This window comes from Anas platyrhynchos, chromosome 6, assembly GCF_047663525.1.
Source record: "Anas platyrhynchos isolate ZD024472 breed Pekin duck chromosome 6, IASCAAS_PekinDuck_T2T, whole genome shotgun sequence".
Classification (NCBI taxonomy): Eukaryota; Metazoa; Chordata; class Aves; order Anseriformes; family Anatidae; genus Anas; species Anas platyrhynchos.
In genome coordinates, this window is record NC_092592.1 from 19,582,458 (window position 1) to 19,605,320 (window position 22,863).

The 22,863-nt window shown below is 45.1% G+C and overlaps 1 protein-coding gene across 8 annotated transcripts in view; it reads left to right on the forward strand.

The window, feature by feature from the left end:
- The window catches only part of NDST2 (N-deacetylase and N-sulfotransferase 2), a 130,139-nt gene that overhangs the window by 92,986 nt on the left and 14,290 nt on the right, over positions 1–22,863 (forward strand). For 7 of the 8 annotated variants that reach the window (XM_027459795.3, XM_027459792.3, XM_027459798.3 and 4 more), the window contains 5 exons: positions 13,424–14,823; positions 20,050–20,137; positions 20,458–20,612; positions 22,128–22,313; positions 22,727–22,855. In XM_027459795.3, the coding sequence (XP_027315596.1) occupies positions 13,831–14,823; positions 20,050–20,137; positions 20,458–20,612; positions 22,128–22,313; positions 22,727–22,855 (1,551 nt within the window). In that variant the 5' untranslated portion in view covers positions 13,424–13,830. Of the gene's footprint in view, positions 1–9,997; positions 10,119–13,423; positions 14,824–20,049; positions 20,138–20,457; positions 20,613–22,127; positions 22,314–22,726; positions 22,856–22,863 lie in introns of those variants that run through there. The other variant, XM_038181260.2, reaches the window with a different exon arrangement.

Sequence of the window (22,863 nt, forward strand, 5' to 3'; positions counted from 1 at the left end):
AAATGTTCTCCGTTGTTTTAAACCATCCGGAAATGATGTATCAAGTCTGTTCATCTTAGATGAAATACAGTGAAAAGTCATTAGCGCTACTGCTGTCCTTCATCCTAAAACAACCATTTTATGCACTTAGCAAAATGTTCTGGCATGTCAGAGGCATTTCATGAGTGGACGCAGCCATTTGCTTGAAACCACAATTAAGGTCTGGTTGCTGAGCTCCTGTTCTGCTTGGTATTACCTTGTTGGTGTGTATAGGTACGTCTCTGTTGTCACACCTTGTTCCACAAACCTGTCTGTCCCCTGCTGAAGTTTCCTTCTAGCAGGACAGTGTGCCAGCTAGGGCGCTGTGCTGGACTGGAGCAGGTACTTGAGTAGTTACCACTCAGCGGGGTGCCTGTTTTTTGATGCTTCATGATGGAGTCACCCAGTGCAAAGAAAGCGCTCGGGTGTGTTTGAGAGCTGTGAACCTCATTTTCATCTCTGGAACACTCTAAATAAGGTGATGGATTCAATAAGTGTGTTTCAAGAGAGGCAATTGGTAGTGCTCATTTATAAAAAATGTTGCTGGGTTGCTGGAAAACAGGAGGGGGAAGAGGTTGAGAAAGACAGTCTGCAAGCTAAGCCTACTTATACACATTAGGATGAGCCCAGGCATGAAGCGAAAGAAAAACTCGGAGCTCTTCATTATCTAATACTCCCTCAGGGCAATAACAAACTCCCTGTAGAAGCCAGCAAGCCAGGCACAAGGGCTGGCAGAGAGCGAGCACACATTGTTCTCAGAATATGGCTGGTACTGGAGTCTTTCACTGTGAATTTGAAGCCATCTTTAATGCAAAATATTCCTCAAAGGGATTTTTGTTGCTTACCATTTCAAAAGCTGCCTTCAATCCAGTGTGATGCCTTCTTCCAAACAAAAGGTTGTAAAGTTAGGTATTGTACAGCAAAGGATGCATAATGTTGCTTTTTCCTAGCTTCATGTATGAGCTGAGGTTATGCAGACACCCTCCTTTTTAGAACTGAAAAAGACCGAACGGAGAAGCTCACCTCTCTGTGCTTTAGCGTGTTGTGGCTTTCAGCCTTTCTGTGACGCTTACTGGCCACTCCATATTGTGTGCTTCATTTCAGAGTAAGTAATCAGTTTTATACTGAAAATTGAAGTGCAGAATATATTTGTGTGATGGGCAAATGTTTCTTAGGGGGGTGGCGGGTATGGGAGAGCGTGTAACAGACCTCCAGTGTCCCCCACTGGTACCTATACAACTGCTGTGGTTTGGATTTCTATAAGGGGTACGGGAGACCAGTTAAGGAGTCTCCTCTGAAACAGTAGGATACTCGGGAGTAGGGTTTGTGGCATCGGTTCAGTCTGTGTATGTTAAGTTGGTCGATTGGCATCAATCTGTTTAGAATCATGAAGGAAAGTGTACCTCTCTCTAAGAAGGTAGAGGGTTTAAATATCTCCGCTTGTTTGTATTCCTAGCATTTGCAAAGTCCAAGGTGATCCTTCATATAAGCAATTTGACCTAAAACAAATTCACTGTCACCCCCCTTGCCAATAAATTAAATGCCATCGCCAGCAGTTTAACCTCTGAGGTGGCCCTTGCTGAATGAGTGCAGGTCCTGTTTGACGCAAACAGCAGCAATAAAGAAAGAAATGTATGAGAGCTTGGCAAATAGAGTGGAGGGGAAAAGAATTTCCACCCTTTTCATGGACCAACCTCTGTGTTGCAAGCAAGCAAAGCAAAGTTACAGTTGTTGTTCTAATTGAGAACTGCAAGAAGATATTTCACCTTCTGTCTGTCTCAAATCTCATTATCTGGAGTGTTTAGAGTAGATCAGTGAGTGGTAGCAATCCCACCTGTATCACTGCTTTGAAGTTTGGGTTTTACACAGCTAGCATCGGGGTAACAATTCATTCTGATACGTTCAAGAAGTGCTCTTGAGGCACTGCTGGTCATAGTCTTTCTGCGTAACTTGATTCTCATTTAATAGATGAGGTTCAGGCGATGTGTAACTATGTCAAATTAAAAGTGGAATAGTGAACTGAACTCAGGCTTACTCTCAAATTCCCTAGCTCTAAAGATGATATCTAGGTGCCTTGTAGAAGGAAGGTAATGAAGAGTTCTCACTGTCTCAAAAAAGGTCTTTGAACCCATTTCCAGTGCTTGTGGAACATGCAAAGGGGAAGTTGAAGCTTTTAATATCCCACCCTGTTGTCTCCTATGCTACTGCTCCCCTTCCTTACGCCCCTTCTGTTCAAGGAGAGAAAGCCAAAAATGGCCCTGAAGTTTCCCTGGCAGTTCCCAGTGTTGGTTTCCTGACCGTGGAGCCCCCAGTTCTGTCTCAGCTGTGGAGTCTTCCTCCCTGAATGCCCTGGAAAGCCTGCATCTGGATAAAAGGACAAAATTGGGTCTTCAGTGTATGTGTGCGGGAATGAGTTCAAAACCAGTCCCCCTGTGTTAGCTCTTGGAGGAGCTGAAGGGCAGCAGCATACAGCCTGACAGCCTCACTCCCATGCCCCTGGGCACTGCCTGGAAGGAGTTTGCTGCTGCCAGAGGGCTGCCCTGCTGAGCAGAGGGAAAACAGAGGCTGAAACCGAGCACTGGGTTTCCTGGAGCTGGGATGACCAACGCATTTGTTCAACAGGCAGCCCTGTGTGGCCGAGGAGGAGGAGGATGTGTGCGTCTGCTCTCCTGAGCAGGGGATGCTGCTGGATTTGCACCACCTCCTAGCACAGAGGGGTTTTGGGCAGTGGCACCGGCGCCTGGCAGGCCATAATGAACAAAGGGAGGCCACGTTGCTTCCAGAGGCAGGCTGCTGCCTCCTGATGCTTGCCTGGTCATGGCAGGTAAGGTGGTTGGGATGGTGCAGGCAGGCAATGCGGGCAAAAATCAGCATAAAAGCACCAGGGCAAGATTCTTGCTACAGGTATCAAGGTGTCAGCAGATCCATTGAATGAGCTTTCCATTATCGCTTCCAGTGGCAGATGTTCTGCGAGCCACTTAGCGCTTCACGGGAGGATGAGAACAAAGTCAAAGCTTGCAGTCTGTTGCCGCAGCACTAGCCCGGATCCCTAATGCAGGCTGGATTCTGCGATTCGGGTAGAGGCTTCGCTTCTTTGTTGTGTACAAAAACAGAGCACGTCTTCCAAAAGCTGTAATTCGTACATTCCAGCTACCAAGCTAATTACGTGAGAATTAAATAGACCAAATAATTAGAGCTAAAATTAATTTGTGTATTTAACTTTAAATTTAGTGTCTAAAATTTTAAAAGATGTTTATCATGGTGTATTTTTAAGTAACACAATTATAGCTCTTCAACATTGCTGTAGCTAAAAAATATTTAGTCACTGTGTTTTGGCTACAGTGAAGAAGATAAAATTCAGTTTGGACATCCCAGGCTACCTTTCCTCTCCCTTTTACAGCAATGTAGAGTAAAAAAAGAAGTAACAATCTTTTCTGTAAGTACAGTGTTAATCTTATTTGGGGCTCCTAAAAAGCATGAATTAGTTAGTTACAGTGTCGCTACAAAGTCAAGTTTGAATATGTGAATGCTCTAAATGTGATTGTTTCTCTTCTCATCACAACTGTGCATAAGATTTAGTGTTAAGTGATCTGAAAACGTTAAAGCGTTATCTCGCTGGGATCAGTTAGCGCAATTGTACTTGAGACTTTAACACAAATGAGCATTTTCAGGGAATTTCAGCATTTATAACATTTTATTGTGGGTGTTCTTTAGTTTAAGTGATCTACACTGCCAGCTAGCGCACCTTACTAATACTGCTTTTGTCTGATTATGGGCAGTGATCTCACCTGAAGGAGCAGAAAGTGCTGTAAGGACATAGTTGGGGCAACTTTCCTGCCTTTGCAGTCCTTCTCCCTAATGCTTTTCTCTGGACAAAAGAAGCAGATGAAAGCAGTTAGTTCTGCAAGCATACTCAATTTTCACAACCAAACCAGCAGTGGCTTTAGTCAGGATATAGATGAAATAATGTCTCCGGGTTGTTGCAAGACATGCTGAACTTCACCCTTGTAGACTGGATGAGCCCTCCTCCAGGACCATTACATACATGAGCTGGAAGCATGCTAGTGTATTTCTGCTGGAAATTCATCTCTGAAGATGTTAATCTTTTAGTTTCTGCTTCCTTTGGCTATTCAACAATCCATTTTTTTTTTTCAGTTAGGCAAGCTAGACCTAACATCTGAGTCAAATTTTGTCTTTAGCCGCTATGTGTCTGCCTCCTTAAACAATGTGAGCTGTCATTTTCTCCTACTCCCCTCTGACTCCCCGTGCACTCCTCCCTTTATCTCTTCCTCCTACTCTCAGCTTTGCATTTAGTTTCATGCTGCCTCCTATTCCTGGAACAGCCTCCCAGTCTGCGCTGCCAAAGCCTCCCTCCCTCTCTGCTCTTGCGAACCTGTTTCTTACAGCAATTGCTTCTAAGTTGTTTACCTGATTAATCGTCTCTCTCTGTGCTTTCTTTCCTGTATTTGTTGTTCCGGATCATGTTTTTTTTATGTGAGAGATGACATATTGCAGGATAAGGAGTATATTTGCCACTGTTTTGTGGTGTATTGTTTACATTAGCTCTTTATATAATGATAACTAATAAATTCTCCTTAGTATTTGAGTGCAGATTTTTTCACTAAGCTATAATTCGCTCTTAACTGTGTGCTATGAAAGAACAGCCCTGTTTTATCTTAAGGTAATTGCTAGGCTGTGAAAATGAGTGTCTGTATTACAGCACGTGCCGTCAGCTAGCCATAGAGGCGAAGTTCAGCTGTGTTTACCAACGTGCGTGAAATGGTGGTAGAAAACGAAGGGCTGTGGGCAAATCTGATGCTCAGCACTAGTACTGCCATTGCATGGCTTCGCTGCTGGGGTAACTGTGGTGCCGTGACTGCTGTTATGTATAAGCTCTTACAGGCTTGCATAGAGATAGGCTGGATGTCTTCTGTCAGACTACACTAGAAGTGGGTTGTCTTTACTGAATCCCTCACCATAGCAGCAGAAGAGAACTTTTACCCTTCTACCTGCAGAGAGTTTTTGTTTTTCTGGCAACTCAGTTCTTTCCTTTTCCAACTGAGTGCAAGGCAATCTGATCATCCATTTAAAAAATGAAAAGTTGTCGGGATTATCTGTTTTCAATTTACTTTTCTAGACCAAGTCAGATATTTATTTAGAATAAAAAGCAAAACACCTGAAAATATTATAGCTTTAGACCAAGTTTCATAATAAATAGGGTTCTGAATGCTTGTTTTCTTAAGTCTCATTTCTGTTAATATCTGACCTAATACCTTACTGCTATGTGTGGAGCAGTAATATTCTCATATTTAAATGTATTCTGTAGGTACTTACTGGAGCTTGCAAAGTGGCACACAAGACTAACCCAATTAATTTTTACATGAAGGTTTGGCATATGTTTTTATATTATCAGTGTTATCAGAATCAAAAATTGGACTTTAAGTCTAAATTTCTTCATGAAAAAATAATTTCAGGACAAAAATAGTCTTCTTGTTAATGAAAAATGAATCAGATTTTCAGTAGCTTAATTTATTTTATTGGGAATTTTACTACATGCATACTTTGGAAAAATGGCTCCAGCGTAGCTGACAGTCTCTGCAACCACTATTTGGGCACCTAACAGTTCTCAGTACCCAGACCCTTTTGTCTTCAGCTGCAGTTCCTAACTGAGATGTGCATCTTGCTTAAAATTCTTGAGCTTTCTTGACCAAAATTCAGTTTATCAAAGGGTTGATTTGATTGCAGATATGGCAGCTTTTGTTTCTGAGTTTGTCAGTACTGTTAATTAGGATGTTAATGAGGCCTCTGGTCTTAGTCTGCATGAACAAGTATTCTAAAGATGCTGCTTCAGAGCAGAAAAACATTCTACCCATAATCAGGTGACTAATTAAAAATGTAAGAATTCAGCACCCTCTTTAGTAATTAAGTCTATAAAATGGGAGGAAGGTAAAGAACTAGTGGCGTGTAATTACTCTAACACGTTTAAATGAATTAATATATTTGAGGTGTATTTAATTTGAAACCATCAATTTTGTTTGTATTGATCATCTAAAAAGCGAGGTTTCTGTAAGGAGGAGCAGAGGGCAGGGTTTTGAAATTGTTGTTTAGGTGTGATAGTAAACATGGAGTAGCACAAACCGGTGTGGAAGTAGGTGTGCATTGCTTGTGGTGTAACGGCTACAAACACAAACGGTTTGAGAGAAAATTAACTAATTCCACCCACATTAAGACGGGAGTCTACCAATAGCCACAGCTTCTTATCAGCCTGTTTCTCTAGCAAGACTCTCTCCTGCTGCTTCATGCATTGCAAACTAAGTGTGAGAAGCTTTGGGAAACAGCTGTGTGACCTGATGCGTAGGCTGGCTGCGTTCTCCTGCAAGGTTTGGAGATCAGCCCTGAGCCATGGGTGATTCCGAGGAAAAGCTTGTGCACATCCCAGTCGCCAGGCTGCGTGGTGCCGGTGGGAGGCTGGAGATGGCCTGAGCTGACTGCCGGGGAGCAGCAAGTGCTGGATGCTCCGCCAGGGAGGAGGAGACGGGAGCCAGGCAGGATATGAAGCTGGCATGGGCAGCATCCTCAGCAGCAAGGGTGCAGCCCCGCAGCACGCAAATAAAACAACTGAAAGCAGTTGGTGACAGCTGCCAGGTTCATCACCAGGTGGGTCCAACTTTGGGTCGGCAAAGGCAGAACGCACATGTAATGTAGTTCATGTCAGGGCCTGATCTTGGGTACAGCTCACAGGTCAGCGGGTGGAGACTGCTCAGGGAACTCAGAGACTGCTGCTGTGTGCAGGGCCCCGGCAGTCTTCCTTGTAGAGTTCCCCCTCAAGAACCATTTCTGCCATAACCCTTGTGAAAAAAACAGATTATGATTTTCAATGCACAGGCTGCCATAAAGGCTTAGGGAAGGCAATAGAGCTCTTTGCATCAGTTCCCGTCTTTTGGACACCCAAGCTTCCAAACCACTGTCATAGCCAGTCAGTGTAATCTCCATAGGTCTCAAGTCATCCTCCCTTTCTCCCTCTTCCACCGGTTCCACTCTCCTTCCCTTAGCTTATTTACTCATTTTGCCTTTCCTAAGCCAGATTTATAGCTTTTTTTTTTATCGCCTTTTCTGCCTTTTTTTCTGAAACTGAGTCTACACTGTGTTAAAAACTGTCTTGCAATAGCCAATAATTGTTTTCTGAGTCTGGAAAACTTACTTATTTCAGTCTTACCAAGGTAATAGTGAAATGAATATTTGAAACTACAAATTCTGGGAGGTGTGCTTCTAGCTTTACATGGGATAGAAGTCTCTTGAATAGAAGATCTCAGCTGAAAGAAGGCAGGGAGGGAGCTGCTGTAAACAGGTAGGGAACATGTACTGTTTAGAAGTCCACCAAACACTGTCCATGTGCAAATACATGAGAACAGGTAAGTAGAAGAGCCTTTTCTGAGGCTTTATACTTCGGCAGAGCATACTTTTACAGCACATTTCTGGTCTTAAATTGGACAAGCTTTCAGCATAAAGGTACTAAAACTGTTTTAGTTGGTCCCTGCTGTCATATGTTCCTAGATAAAATAGATTAGAAGAGAAGATGAGTTCCTATGTGTTACCTGAAGCAATTGAATATAGATTAGTCTCTTGCTAATTGAGGTGAAATTTTTAATGTATAGCTCAAAGGAAGAACAGATAGGCTGCTTTCATAACTATTGTGGATTAACTTTCAGAATGTACATTTCTGTATTTCTCAGAGACATGTTAACTCTAAGTTGTCCTCTTTTTGCCACACTTTGTTTCCCCACTGGATTGAATTACTTAGGAGAAGACAGCAGAGAATACATTTTGCTCTCTGCAGCAGGATCATTTATCTGAGTTCTGATAAGCAGGGTGCACGAGGGAATGGAAATTAGATCCGTGTTCATATCTAATGCGGAAGGAACTGCATTTATTTCCTGTTCTCACAGTTGCATTGAAGATGTTCTGCCATGATAGAGCAAACTGGTTGACTGGTTGACATAGAGGAGGCTGAAGACGGTCCCACCATTTGGGTTGCTGAGATACTCACTTGTCACCTGGGTGGGACTGGAGAGCCCCTGGTGTGGCAGGCACTGAACCTGCACTCGCTGTAGTTCTCTGTCCCACAGCAGGTGTGGTGTCATTACCTGCTTTGGGAAAAGCCCTAGGGTTGGAGTGTGTGTAGATGCAGGTGTCAGAAGAGGCATGAAACAAAAGGAAAGGTAAGTCCAGATCAAAACTGTGAGGTGTTTGTGGCAGGTTGATAGCTGGGTATTAGAGCTTCAGTAGCACATGAAAGAAAGAACTGGGGATGCCCCTTTGGGCATCTCCGAGGAAAGTGCCTCCTTTGTCTCATAGGAGCAGGTGCGTTAGAGAAGCAGAGCAGTTACATCCCGCCAGCTGGTGGAAAGCTCAGCCTGCTGTGGGCTCTTCCACTACCAGAACACTTACATAGCTGCATAGTAATTGTGTTAAGTAGGTAGTATCAGCAACCGTTGAAGGCTGAAGTTGTTTGTGGGTTTGGGGTTGTTTTTTTGTTTTAATTAATTCAGATCTGCAGTTTGTTGCTCTTGTAGAAGGTGCGAAGTTGCACACCTGTCTGGGGATAATTAAAAAAAAAAAAAAGTAATTACTACTTCATTGCACAGGTCTTTTCCTCGTATCAGGCTGATGGGTATCAAGCCGGCTGGCCAGCTGGCAGCTTTCCTGCTTACCACAGGTCTGTACCAGGAGAGGCCTGTCCCTGCATGGGGACTTGCCTAAGCATTGCAGAGCATTGCCTCAAGGCTCCAAGTGGATCTGCCGGAGCAGGGTAGGCACCATTAGTGTTTCTCACCTCTTTGATCTGAGTTTGGTACTCTTTGGGCAGTCCCTCACCACAGGGTTTTACTGGCAGTGAATGCCAGCAGAAGCACACACCCAGAGCCCAGATATGAGCTTGGCTGGCAATTACATTACAACGTGGCTGTAACTTCCCCAGTATATTTTTTTAGTCCAGTTTATGGAATACAGCCATCGCTCCTCCGTCTGAGGGCTTGCAGCATGGCTCGCTGTGCCCTGCTGATGGCACCAGATGCTTCGTATTCACAGGAGAGCGCGGCTGTACCTGCAGGCCTGGCATACGGCTATCGCTGCAGACAAGGGAGAGGTTGCAGTGTCTCACAGGGAAGCAGGCAAATGAGGAACTTTGTGTCATGATTACACCGTTAAAATGGAATGGGATGGAAAATCAATCAGATTCCTCCTCTGATTACTGTGTAACTCAATTACTGCAGTCCCTCTGGGGTCCAAAGCAACAACTGTCTCGCAGGAAGCGTAGAAGACCTCTAAATTAGAGCTGTTGTAGACAAGAACAAGGTCCTGCCACTGTGCATTTCAGAAAGTTGGGTTATATTCTAAGTAATAAAAGAGATGTGGAGATGTACTCGTGATGCTGGGTCTTAGGGTGGTAGGACATTCTGGGGCTCAGCTAGGAGGGAGCTGTATGTCAGAAGTTATTGGTAAATGTGTCATATGACATCCACCATCTCCTATGTGCCTTGTCATGAGTGTACCAGCAGCCCCAAATATATTCTGCTCATTGGTTCTGGCTGAGTGCTGACTGGGCTTGAGCATTTGTACTATCCCCACAATAATTTCAAGGCGTTGGAAATATCTGGAGATCAGACACTGCAACCACACAATTCCGATTATTATCTTACATTCGTATCACATCAGTTGCCAAGTGGTTTAGCAGCTGATAATTCACAAAACGGTTAGTGTTTCACATTAACATTGTATATCACTAGGAAACAGAGCATCTAAGTTTTATAAGGCATTTGTTTGAATGCTGGTGGTTTGTGAGATAGCTGACAAAGGAATTGATGCTCTCAGATCTAGTGCTACTTTTCTGGTAGGACGGGAGCCTGCTGAGCCTGCATCCTTACACCAACGAAATACTTCCTCCTCGCTGTGCGTTCTGACTGCCTCCTCCTGCCGGTAGCACTCAGGCAGTCCCGGCGAGCTTGCAGTAAAGGCGTTTGGAGAGGACCTTAATTTATCTGTAAACCTGAAGGTTTTGTGGTGTTGGATTCCAAGGAGTGTGATCTCAAAAGAGGAGCCAGGTATTTTTGTTTCCTTTAAGAGGGATTATTTTTCAGTGTGATGTTGTTTTTTTGTTTGTTTGTTTGTTTGTTTTGTTTTGTTTCCAGTATAGATTTTTCAGGGCTTTGTATTTTGTTTATGGGTGGTTTCTGACATCTCTTAACTTTTAATATAAATTTTGGTTGGTGTTTTTGTTTTGTTACTTTTTTTTCTTTGAACCTAAACCAGCTGATGTGGTCCCCAAAGAGCTTAACGCGTACTGTGCCAGCTGGCATGCCCTCTGGCTGTGAAGCCTTGTTAAAGAGATCAGAGCTGACAGATTCTTGAGCAGCAATCTGATACAGGCCTTTTTTTTATTTGTTTTTTCGAGCTTACCCATGTAACAAATGGGGGCTTGTTTGGGAGCTTCGCTAGAGGCTTGAATGGAGTCATTGTTATCAAAACACTGCTGTGATTCAGAAGTGCCCAGCAAAGGGGCTTCCTCTCCTTCTTGCCCCTCAGCTGGGCACTGCAGGTGTGGCAGCCTAGCTTAAACTCTAGTTTCATCCTTATTCTACAGAATAATCTGGTTGTCTTGTGTTTTTCATCTTTGAACTGATAACCAGGAATCTGAAGCTTCAGCTCTTTGTAAAACAGAGACTCGGTTCAATGCTAAAAATGAAGTTGGAGAGGTGAGTGAGTATAACCAGAGCAGAGAAGTGGTTTCCAGATTCAGCCTGTGAGAGTAGCGTCATAGAAGTACTGTAGGACTTTGCCAGGCTTCCACGCAGATCGGTACGCTCTGTTTTCTTACTGCTACCGTGGTGTTTAGATTCGAAATTCCACCCAGGAAGCACTTGCTTGGAAATTGCAGGCAACACATGGGCTCCTGAGCTTTTAAGTCCCTCTTTGCATTATTTTCTCCTGTAAAAACAACTTCTTGTGTAATGCATGTGAAGATCGGGAATCTATCTGGGAATCCAAAATAGTCTGATTATTCTATTTCATATAATGGGATTCAAAACCAAAAAGACGTGAGCTATTTAGGAAGATGTTGACTTACAGCTCTCAGTGTTCTCAGTCAAAATTGAGTATGTAGGAATCTGAGAGGGGTGTTTTCTAAGAATTTATTGCACAGGAGTAGAATGAAGACCGCTTCTTATAGCAACTGATGTGCCTGGAGCTGCGTATATGGGGTATCTTGTACAGAACTCAGCTCTTAAAAAGATAGAGCATTTATTACATGTTTCTGTCTAACCTCTACCTGCCCTGCCAAATTCTGCCTCAGTATGTAGAGAAAAAACTGAAAGATGATCAGTTGTCTGGGTCGAAGAAATCACAGCTTATTGTCGCTGGCTGAGCTGGACTTCAAAGCCAGTTCTGTCATTGGAGATGGCCATTTGGGGATGCAGACTCGATCCATCTGGAGTCTGGGAAGCAGATTTTTTTAACCTTTATTCGTTTGCTGCCTTGCAGTGTGACCTTCAATAAGATTTGCTGTGTCTCAAGTTATCCAGTGGCACATAGCACGTAATATATTTTATATTTACAGACTGCGGCTTTTCTGAAGCCCTCATCAGGGCTAAGGTTTTGTTATGCACTAAGCAAGCCAGTACCTGCTCTTCTGAGCTTATAGCATAGAAGTTGTTATAGATAACACTTGATGGGCACTACAAGGCTTGTATAAAGAGTACTCTGACTACTTGCCACCCCTGTCACAAAGTTAGCAATATTATATCATTTCACATAAAATCTGCTTGTTTTGTGTTTTGTTTTGTTTTGTTTTTTCCTCTGCTTCAAGCTGTACCAAAGGTTTGGAAAAGAGTCAGTTGGGAATCTTTAGAGTGGGACTTCTGGCCTCATCTGTTAACTGATCTTTTCCCTGAGTCAGAAGGATTTCTTTCTGTTTAGTGATACATATTACAAAATAAGCATCTGTCTCACAAGTGGTTTCTTTTCTGTTGGAGCTAGTTGTTAAAACCCTCATGACATAAAAAACCTTCTGTCTGTCTGAAGCTCGTGGAAGAACTGGCCTTTTGATATTATTTGTTTGTCAGAATGATAATAATAAAAAGGCTCAGAAATGGGAGAAATGGAAAAGAGGTGATGAACTGTTTTGGAAGTACTCCTTGTTGTTGTTGTTGCCCTGGTGCCTCGTGGTTCTGGGAGCTATGCCGGCTGAGGAGGTGGCTAGAGGGACCGAATGTGGTGGAGCACATCTGCAGGAGTGTGGGTGTGCGAGTAAGAGAGATTTGAGAGAAGTTTGAAAGTGCTCCGGAGGGCTCACTGCGGGCACAGCTGACTTGGTGAGCAGCACCTCTTGTACAGGGTGTTCTTGCGCTGCCCTCGGACCTACCTGTTCTGGGAGGGGCAGCAGGTGCTCACCAAAAATAGGCCTGTGTCCCAAGTAATGCACGCCTGGGTGTTACTGCTGTAGGTAGTCACATTTTGGTAAGGGAGAGAAACTTACACAGTGATTTTAATTTATTTTCAAGCCAAGGGTCAATCTAGTCGCTTTCCGTAGTGTTTGCATTTTAGATGGGTTGGTGTTTGTTGGCTTTGTTGAACATTTTATTCTGGAAACATAAAAACATATGGTGAAGTAGTCTGCTGTCATAAACACAAGGCAGGAGGTGAGGGAGCTTTGTAACATGAAGCTTTCACATGAGTGGCGGGTGAGAAGGTGAGGAAGGTTTCAGGAGGTGTTTCTTCTCCGCCTGCCGCTGGGTCAGCTGGCAGTGGTGAGCCGGGCAGTGTACGGGCAGCCTGTGCCCTCTGTGTGCCTGGGAAACGATGCATCCCCAGAGTGTTTCAAGAGCCCTGGTACAACGTGAGTTCCTGGGAGAAGTGAGGCAGCCTCATAGAGCGGGTGGAAACCACGGAAATTGAGAGCTGTAGGGCAGGAACGCTGGCAGGAATTTGAAGCATCCTGCTGGGTTCAGGACATCCATATACTGGGGGCCTAGGGAACCACACATCATTGCTAGAACAGGACAAGACAGACAGTGTGAAGCTCTCCCCTCCTCTGTTAATTTTGAAATCTAGGCTAGAATAAAAGGGGTTCATATCATGTGCTCAGTGGCATGAAGAGGAGTCGGGGAAGGCCAGATACCCTGGCTCTGTTTGCTGGGGTATGTGAGAACCTCACCCAAGAAGAGTGCTGAGTCCCCGTGCCTCTTGCAGAGGCTCTGATGGTTGTTCTGCAGCTCTGCCAAGCTCCTGTACAAAAGGTGTGCGTCACTTCCCAGGGAACAGGTTTGCACCTACTGATCTTGCCATTTCATTTCAAGCACATTAAATACCATGAATCCATCCTGAGAATTGACTTTTTCTTTTTAAATTGCAGGATGCAAAGAGAAGGTGCCATCATGTGAATGCAAAACCGCTAAATGAGAAAACGGGACACCTGGGAAGGCTGAGCTGAAAGTGCTTGTGCACAGAATGACAGACTGATCTGCTGTTGGAGACAAGAGTCAGGAAACCTCCCTCCTCCAAAAGACTTTCGTGAGTGAGAGGAGAAGAGCAGGAGGAAGCACACAAAAGAGCGATGGGAATTGAGGGCCATGGTTACTTGAGATAAATGGCAGATCCCTGGGAGTCTAGCCTGGTAGCTGTTTGCTTTAGCTTTGTCTCTCTCCGCAGCTGCTCTTTCTTTTTTGCAAGCTGCTGCTGGGTACTGCCACGGCGGCACTGTAGATTTCAAGAGCGACGTGGTTGCAGGGTGTGAGGAGGGGGTGGGCAGCCCGCCTCACCATGATTCAGTTGTGGAAAGTAGTGCGGCATGTGCGACAGCTGGAGCTCCACAGATTGATCCTGCTGCTCATTGCCTTCAGCCTGATCTCCATGTGCATCCTGGCTTACTACGTCACCAACAGTCCCAAAATTAAGGAGCCGCCACCCCTGCCCTTCAGTGACTGCAGCAACCAGCACCGCATCCTGATCCCACCGCAGGCCAGCTGGAGGCTTACGAAATCTGTGGACACCTCCCGCACAGATCCTGTGGTGCTCGTCTTCGTGGAAAGCATTTACTCCCAGCTGGGGCAGGAAATAGTGGCCATCCTGGAATCCAGCCGGTTTAAATACAGGACAGAGATCGCCCCTGGCAAAGGGGATATGCCCACCCTGACAGACAAAGATAGGGGACGCTATGCTCTTATTATCTATGAGAATATCCTCAAATATGTGAATCTGGACGCTTGGAACCGAGAGCTGCTGGACAAATACTGTGTAGAGTATGGAGTGGGGATTATAGGCTTTTTCAAAGCCAACGAGAACAGCCTACTCAGTGCACAGCTCAAGGGTTTCCCCCTTTTCCTACATTCCAACCTGGGGCTGCGGGACTACCACATCAACCCCAGCGCTCCCCTGCTCTATGTCACCCGGGCTAATGAGGTGGAGCAGGGTCCCCTGCCCGGCGATGACTGGACCGTGTTCCAGTCGAACCACAGCACCTACGAGCCGGTGCTGTTGGCCAGCACCAAGTCCTCGGAGTCCATTGCCCACCTGGCCACCCACAAAGCGTTGCATGCCACGGTGGTGCAGGACCTGGGTCTGCACGATGGGATCCAGCGGGTTCTCTTTGGCAATAACCTCAATTTTTGGCTGCACAAACTGATTTTCGTGGATGCCATTGCCTATTTGACTGGCAAGCGCCTGTGTCTCACGCTCGATCGCTATCTCCTTGTCGACATTGATGATATATTTGTGGGAAAAGAGGGCACTCGCATGAAAGTGTCTGATGTAGAGGTAAAATCCCCAGAAAATCACAGGCCCCAGATAAAATCCCCATGTGTGTGGTATGCCAGGATTGTCAAGGTTGCGTTTAGTTTGAGTGAAAGAGTTGATTGCTACAATTTTTCTCATCTTAGACACAGAGAAGTAACCTGCAAAGATGCTGAGGCACAGTATGTGATACTCCTAACAAGCTGTTTTTTTCAGGTTTAAATGGAGCATTTTGCTTTGTAGGACCTGTAGCTGGCATCTCTGAATTTAGGATGAGGATGCCTGTGATGGTCTGTCCTGTATCCTCTTCAACACATGGAATACACTTAGCTTGAAGCCTGTAAATAAGCCCATAAGGGAATGGCTGGCACCAGCCATGATGGCAAACAGGGCTGTGATAGCAGCGTGTTTCCAGACCTTCAAAATGCAGCACGCTGTATGCTTGCAGCCAAGGGCACAGAACATTAGGGGCAAAGGTATAAACAAAGTAATGTTTTGCATGTGTATCCCCTTAACTCGAACTGAACCACATCCATAATGTGTTCCCAAGAGCACTCACACCTCACTGAGAGTCTTTTGTACATTCTGTTGTTTTGTTTTGTTATTTAGGTTTTTCTACATTTTTTACACACCCATGCAGGATGTATTTCTCAGCTCATCTTTCTTCAGGTGTGAGATACCAAGTTCTGGCTCTGATCCCAAGTTTAGCTTAGGGGAAAGGAAGCCTTTGTATTGTGTTTAGAGCTAGCATTATCTTTTCAATTCATTTGAAGCTGCATACCTGAAGCACCTCTAATTGCAGACCATTGACTGTTTTACTTGCTTCATTCTTTAACGATCCTTTACGACCACCTTTGACCATAACTCTGTGTTCCCAAACAAGCAGGTATAGAAAAATTGAACGGTTGGATGTAATACTCCTTTAAAGGAAATGCTACCATTTCCTTAATTTCACTACAGTGCCCTTGTGTTTTGAGATGTTAAAATGCTCTGAAAGCACATTTTTTGAAGGATCACAATCTTATCTTGCACCCTCTCGCCCAGACTTGCAGAGATTCCCACCTCCGTGGTGTTTGTGTGGGTTACAGACCAGTGTGAGAAAACAGGAGATAGTTGGCCACAGCTCTTTGGGACAAAGGCTATTCTAGTGATTTTAAAAACAAACCCAGACAAGATAATTCCAAAAGATGCTTTGTTTGGGTTTTAACGGGGTGAAATGGAGGAATAATCTGTGATCAGTAAGCAGTGAATCTCGGGCAAAGCAGATAAAGCCCAGATTTATCCATTTAAAAGAAGCTCTCTGATTGCAGAGCCACGAGAGGTTAATGAATTTTTAGTTTTTAAAAGCGAGAAATAACTACATGGATTTGTTGATAGTCTCTTGCTGTGGGGAGAGCAGGGAATATAATGGTGACAAAACAGCTGGCATTTTCTTTGGCCTTTTATATGAAAGCTGTGTTTCAGGGCTGCTATCTCAACACACAGCTCCTTATCTTAAAGCTTAGATTACAGTGGTCAGGGTAGCAGTGGTTAGAAGATTGGAGGTTGCGTGAAGGTTTAAAATTGACTCTGCTATCCCAATGAGCCTGTTTGCCGTATGCAGGCCCGCATCCAAAGAGCTTCCCAGACAAAATGACTATTAAAAGAAAATGCTAAATATAATTTGATCAAATGCATGCCTGTGGTAGCTGTCCTCAGTGAGAGGAGCAATGTTTTCATTTGTGATGCTTAAAGGAGGGCTGGTTAGCTTTTTATCTTTCAAAAGAAAAAAAGGAATCGTGTTTGCTTTTAGTTTAAAGATGATAACCCCTTGAGTTCCTGTTTCTGCCGAAGGGCTGCAGCAAGAACTTGCACTCCTCAGTTAAGTGAAGCGGTTGGGAGTTGCACAAGGAAAATATTTTTTCCTTGTAAGCTTTAACAGGGATTGAGCTGCACGTAATTAACAACAACAAAAAAAAAATCCTGGAAAATACCTTCTCTTATCAATTATTCCACATTGGGTCTCTTGTAAAATCGTAATCCTCAGAATTTACCAAACCTCCATGGAACCGGCCAACAAAGACTTAGCTGTTTCTAATGGAAAAGCTTCTGGCTTTTATGATCATTCCTGGTCTGCATTAGGTTTGAGGAAAGAAAATTAAGTAGATGATTTTTTGCCTCTCTGGTGGTAATCTCTTTGACAGCACTGTTTTGAGCTGTGCCAGTGCTACTGCCAGGCAGTGAGAAAACTGCAGAAAAACTGAGAATCTGTTTTGAAATCTTTTGAGAATGTTCTGCTGTCCATAAGGGCAGTTCGTATGGAAAAGGTGTTTCTGCAACACGTTCCTAGTATACTTTGCATGAGCAGTTGAGAAGGGCATGTCAAAGCACTTAGTTTTTTTATTCCATTTTTTATCCTGTTCATTTGTCCATTTACTGTTTTCCTAAACTCACAGTATCCTCAGGGTCCCCAGGATCTACCTTTCATCCTTGTTTCCCACTTTTCTTTTGCTGCTTTCTAGAGAGATCTGAGATAGGGGAGGTAATATTCAGGGTTGGTATGAAGCAGCTAAAATCACTGCAAACACTCTTGGAAGATAAAAATTTCATAGCAGAGTTACTTAAAGCTGAGCCCTGTATTACTGATGGCAGCTGATAGACTCTGATGGGATGTGACAAGTGGGAAGTCAGCCTGGCCTTGGTGGCCGTGGACTTATGAGCTCTGATGGGCAGCACTTTTCTGAGAATCTCCTGGAGACCCCATGTTTTCCTCCTGGGGTGAGCCTTCCTCTGTTTCTAGCAGGGAGCTGAGACAGGGAAGGGCTTGTAGGTGGACACACATACCTCTTGGAAGGAGAAGGATTTTGGGGAGGGAAGATAGTTAGAAAAGAGAAATACTTGGAGGGGTTGGGAGGTTGGTTTTCTAGGGTAAGAAACTTACCTTTTCAGAGATGGGGGACAACTAAACTATTAGTTCTGTGTCCAGTACCAAATGTCTTAAATATGAAGATCTGTTTGCAGCTGGCTAGTTATTTTATATCTTACTGCATAACGTACTCCACATTCCTTGATTGCCTTTCACTTAAGAATCTCAGGGCACGTTATGGCTATAAATGAAATGCCACTTGAGTCACCTGGAAGATATTATTAGTAGGATCATATTCATCCTTCCTTATAGAAAAGCAGAGTGCAGAGGTGTCAGAAGAGAGAAGTGCCATCTTCCTAGCCCGTTCCCACAGCTGCCTTGTCTCACCATACTACTCACATGTTCCCATATGCTAGGGGATGGTGAATGCATCATTTTTTGGAAGGAATTTCCAAATATTTTGCTTGGCACCTTTGTCTCTTCTATCCCATGCAGGGGAAAGACATTTATTCAGACATGAGCTGTGCCACCCCATGGCTGTGGCCATGAGAAGGAGCAGTACCCATGCAGGGATGGCACACCACTCACACCTGCCAGGAGGGCAGGACTCTGCAGGCTCTCCCTGGGTCCCTCTCCGAACACAAAGGATTGCTGCCTGCCAGAGCACAGCTTTTTGGGATTTACTGTCAGATGTGTCGTCATGGTAACCCCAGCCAGGCTTTAAATCTCCCTCCATGCAGAGGAATGCTAAGCCTCTTAGCTGCTGTCTTTCCTCCCTCCACCTCCCTGCCCGAGCTTGAGGAATGGGATGTGCCTGGGACAGCTCTGGGGGCATTTTCCTGCTGAAGGTACTGGGCGATGTGTTCCAAGTGCTGGTCCTACGCCAGGAGTGGTATTGTCACCCTGCTGGCTTCTTTGCAGAGAGGTGCACAGCTCTTAAACTGTGCTCCCTGGTCTGGGGTTGAGTCCCCAAGCCTTACGGGAGGGGAACTCGGCTTCCCATTGCTTGTTTTGGATCTTGTGCAGCAAGGAAGGCTTCAGCCAGCAGTGCTGCTGGCGGGCCACCTTTTAAAGCCTCACATGCGCGTGTGGTGGGTACTGGAGATGTCATGTGCCATCTGTCCCTTAAATACCACTCCAGGGTGGGAACTGGGATGAGGATGTGGTAGGTGTGTGTTCATGTAGGAGTGGGGATCTTTGCTACAAGTTTGTCCCAGGCTGCATCTGGTTTGTGTGGAGAGGTGGAAGAAGTGATTAAGTGCTTCTAGGGAAAGGTGTGGAAGCTTGGTTACTTCAGGCCCTCAGAGAGGGCGTGAGCTGTGTGCAGGCAGTGCCGCTGTGCTCCTTTGTGCCCCATAAAGGAGGGACACCTCTGAAGGAAGATGTGCCCATCTCTGTGCAGTCTGGATGCTTTCTGCAGTGTTGTGTGCCAAGTTGCTTGTATGTTTGCATTTAGCCCAAATCTGCTGTTGAGAAGTCATCACCTTGGTGCAACCGCTGCTTTTCTAGAAAAGCTATTAACATGTAAGTAACTGTCTGGGACGGGACCGCCTCTGGCACCTGCCAGCAGCGCTCCTGCCAGGTCCCTGTTTGATTAAGAACTGCTCCCGTAGGGAGCTCCACCAGGGACAGTTTCCCCAAAGCACACGGGTAGTAGCAGAGCATGCATTTCAGGGCTGCACTTTTTACTCTTTTAGAACAGGAGAAATTTGGCTGGAATTAGTTTGTGTCCTTCTTGCACACTGAGCTGCTTTTTTTCTGTCAAGTCTGTCTGCTGTCTTACTCTGTGCGCTAGACCTTGGGGTTGGGGCACAGGGCTCCTTCCCTTTGGCTGTAACAATTACCTCAGACGTTTAAAGCAGACACAAGTGAGCAAGAGAGAACCTGCAGGAGATGACATGACTGTGAATGTCAGCTCCCCCAGGCTTTCTGTCCAGAATCCAGGAAACTTTACTGCTGTAAAAGGATTTTGGCACTTTCAAGGGACACAGAGCCAGGGATACCTCTCTGTCATGGGTTCAATAGCAAGGTCCCAGCCCAGAAGGGAGAGGAAGGGAGCGTTGAGGTTGAGCCTGGGAAGATTTAAGGCCTGTTCCATGGAGGTGAGATTTTTGTCCCTTTGCCTTAGCACAGACACTCTGGGTCCTTTACAGTGAGGTGGAGAGCGTGAGTGGGGGATGTATGTGGCTGTGGTTTTAAAGTGGCAGCATTCAGTCAGGCAAGGTGGTACCTCACGGAGGGGCTGTGTATGTGGAACCCTGGGTTACCCTGCTCCAACCCACAGATAGCAGTGCCTTAGCTCCATCCCCTCTGATACTTCAGGCTGAACTGGGCACCAGCAGAGCACAGAGGAGTGTTACAGAACAACTGAGTATGACCATTTCTTTTTCCTTTAATCCAAACAGGCTTTGCTGAGCACCCAGAATAAGCTGAGAACTTTAGTCCCAAATTTCACCTTCAACCTGGGCTTCTCAGGGAAATTCTACCACACAGGTAAGCAAGCTCCTGGCACCTCGTTGTCCCCACACCTCTGTACAGCCCAGATGTTTGCAGTTGCTGCATGGTGCTATGGCAATGTATGGGGCACATTCCCATGTGGCTCTCTAGTGGCTCTTGACGGATTTGATGCATCTCTACTAGCACTTGCAGCTTTTGGCAGCTCCTTGCCTTGCTCCCCGTATGTGTGTGTGTAACACATTAAATCTTGATTCTCTGTTGGAGCGACTCAGCATTGCAGGGGATTAGCTACTGCTTAGAAACACAGAGCCCCTCTTCTGCTTTGTGTTTTTACGCTTCCTTTCTGCTCCTTGTAGGTACAGATGAGGAAGATGAAGGGGATGACATGCTGCTCAAGCACAGGAAGGAGTTCTGGTGGTTCCCTCACATGTGGAGTCACATGCAGCCTCACCTTTTCCACAACGTCACTGTGCTGGCTGAGCAGATGAAGCTCAACAAACAGTTTGCTGTGGTAAGGGGCATCACATTTTATCTCCTTTATAGTACTAATCCTAAAGTATTCTTCCCACGGAGTAGCTGCTCAGACCCTGCTGAACACAAATACTAGCCTAGTAACACAGCTGCATTTAAAAAAGCCTGCCCTGAAAATTTAAATAGGTGCATGCCTCCTGCTGTCTTCAGGCAAGAAATAGAATTCGCATGCCTGCCTGTGCAGTGGGAAGTGTTTCCTGGCACCTGCATGGCTCCAGGCAGCTCCGCCACATTCCAGGGTGCAAATCCCAAGGCTCTGGTTTGCTGAGGTGTGAACTTGTTGTAGCATTACCATCCAAATCCAATTAATGTATAAACCCTGGCAGTGAGAAAGCATTTCCTGTTCCATCCTTGTGCACAGTGGCTTTGTACAAAGTCACCTACATGGTAGCATAAAATTCTCTGTGTGCTACCAGGCCTGGCTCTGGCCTCCCCAGACAGCGCTGGAGGGAGTTACTTATCTAGGAAGTCCAGGGGAAACTCCATGGGTTTTGGCAGAGGAGGGGGGAAACCTTGAACATCCTGCATTGCTGAGACAATGCCTGCTTTGTGCTTACAGCACGGAGTTGAATGTAGTGTACATGTTTCTCTGAAAAGATACGTCCTTTTCACCCCTAGTTTGGTTCTGTTGATGGTAATCCCCTTGGGAATAGCAGGCTGCTGTCTCATGTTCCCATGACACATGCAGAGTTGGAATGATCCTGAATTCAGAGCACAGTTGCAGCATTATAGAAACAATTTAGTCTCCTTCTATTCATGCTTAAGTAACATTGCAGTCTCTTGCAAAGAGAGACAAAGCGCAGAACACAATTATACGTATTTAACATAAAACAGGCTACGAGTGGGAAAGGAAGGCTGTTGCTTCATTTAGGGGCTCTGGTTTTATTGTACACCATGAGGGCAGAGCTGTCATCATTCATATTGTTACCAGAACTACATAGTGGAATTAAAAACCATGAAATTCAGATATTTCCTGTAATTTTAGTATAGCTTCAGGCCCAATATCTTCAGCCTGAGCAGCCTCTTACTTCATGCCTGCTTCTCTTCGAATTGCTGTCTTCAGGGCAGATCCCAGCTGTTGTCTTCCTTTCCTTCTATAACAGTTAAGGAAATTTTGATTTCCTCCTCTAGTGACTTAGGTCTAGGCATTGTGGGAGTGAGTTGTGTCACTTAACAGCATTGATTAGTTTGTCTTCAGTAACCAAGGAGCCTGACCTGAGGCTTTGAATTAATCTGACTTATCACACGTGCAAGCTACAAGATTGTTCTTGCAGCAGCTGTTCCAAGTGCTGAATGTCCTTGTTGATATGGAATCACCCTTCCTATTTCTATAGATGTATAATGCAAGAAGTACAAGAAGCGTTTCATGTTTCCTAATTCAGAGAGATTTCTTACTACTCTGTCCCTTTGCTCCAACTTGAAGGCTGTTGCTAAGTATGACCCCTAGTAAGGATAGTTCAATATTGAATGATCAAGTTGCATATTCTGCTTTCAGGAGCATGGGATTCCCACAGACTTGGGCTATGCTGTAGCTCCACATCATTCTGGGGTTTATCCTGTCCACACACAACTCTATGAGGCGTGGAAATCTGTTTGGAGCATCCAGGTAACGAGCACAGAGGAATACCCACACCTGCGACCTGCCCGGTACCGGCGTGGATTCATCCATAATGGAATCATGGTGAGCACAGCTGGGGAAGCGGAGCCCATGGGCTCCTGGGCAGGGCAGAATTCCTGCCTGAGGAACACTCTCCTGATAACCTACACCACACACATGAATCTCAGTATCACCCGTGTTTCCAAAATCATGGAGTGAAGTGAAGGAACTTGGCTAAAGCCAGTTTTTTGTATATCAGTGCAATTCAGAGGTCAGTACTGAACGGAGAGCACAATGAAGCACAACGAGACTAAATTGAGGTTCAACTGACTCGTTTGCACTGTGATGAGTAAATGGCTGGAAGAAATATCAGAGTCCGCTGAACCTATGCTACTTATATCCCTTACTCTTTGTATTGATCTATTGAGGGATGCTTTGACACATTCATGGATTTCTGCTGCATCTGCATCTAGTCTCGTTTTCTTTTTCTCTGTCAGGTTTTGCCTCGACAGACCTGCGGTCTTTTTACTCACACTATCTTCTATAATGAATATCCTGGTGGCTCGAAGGAGTTGGACAAGAGCATTCGTGGTGGTGAACTCTTCCTGACAGTCCTCCTGAACCCGGTAAGCTC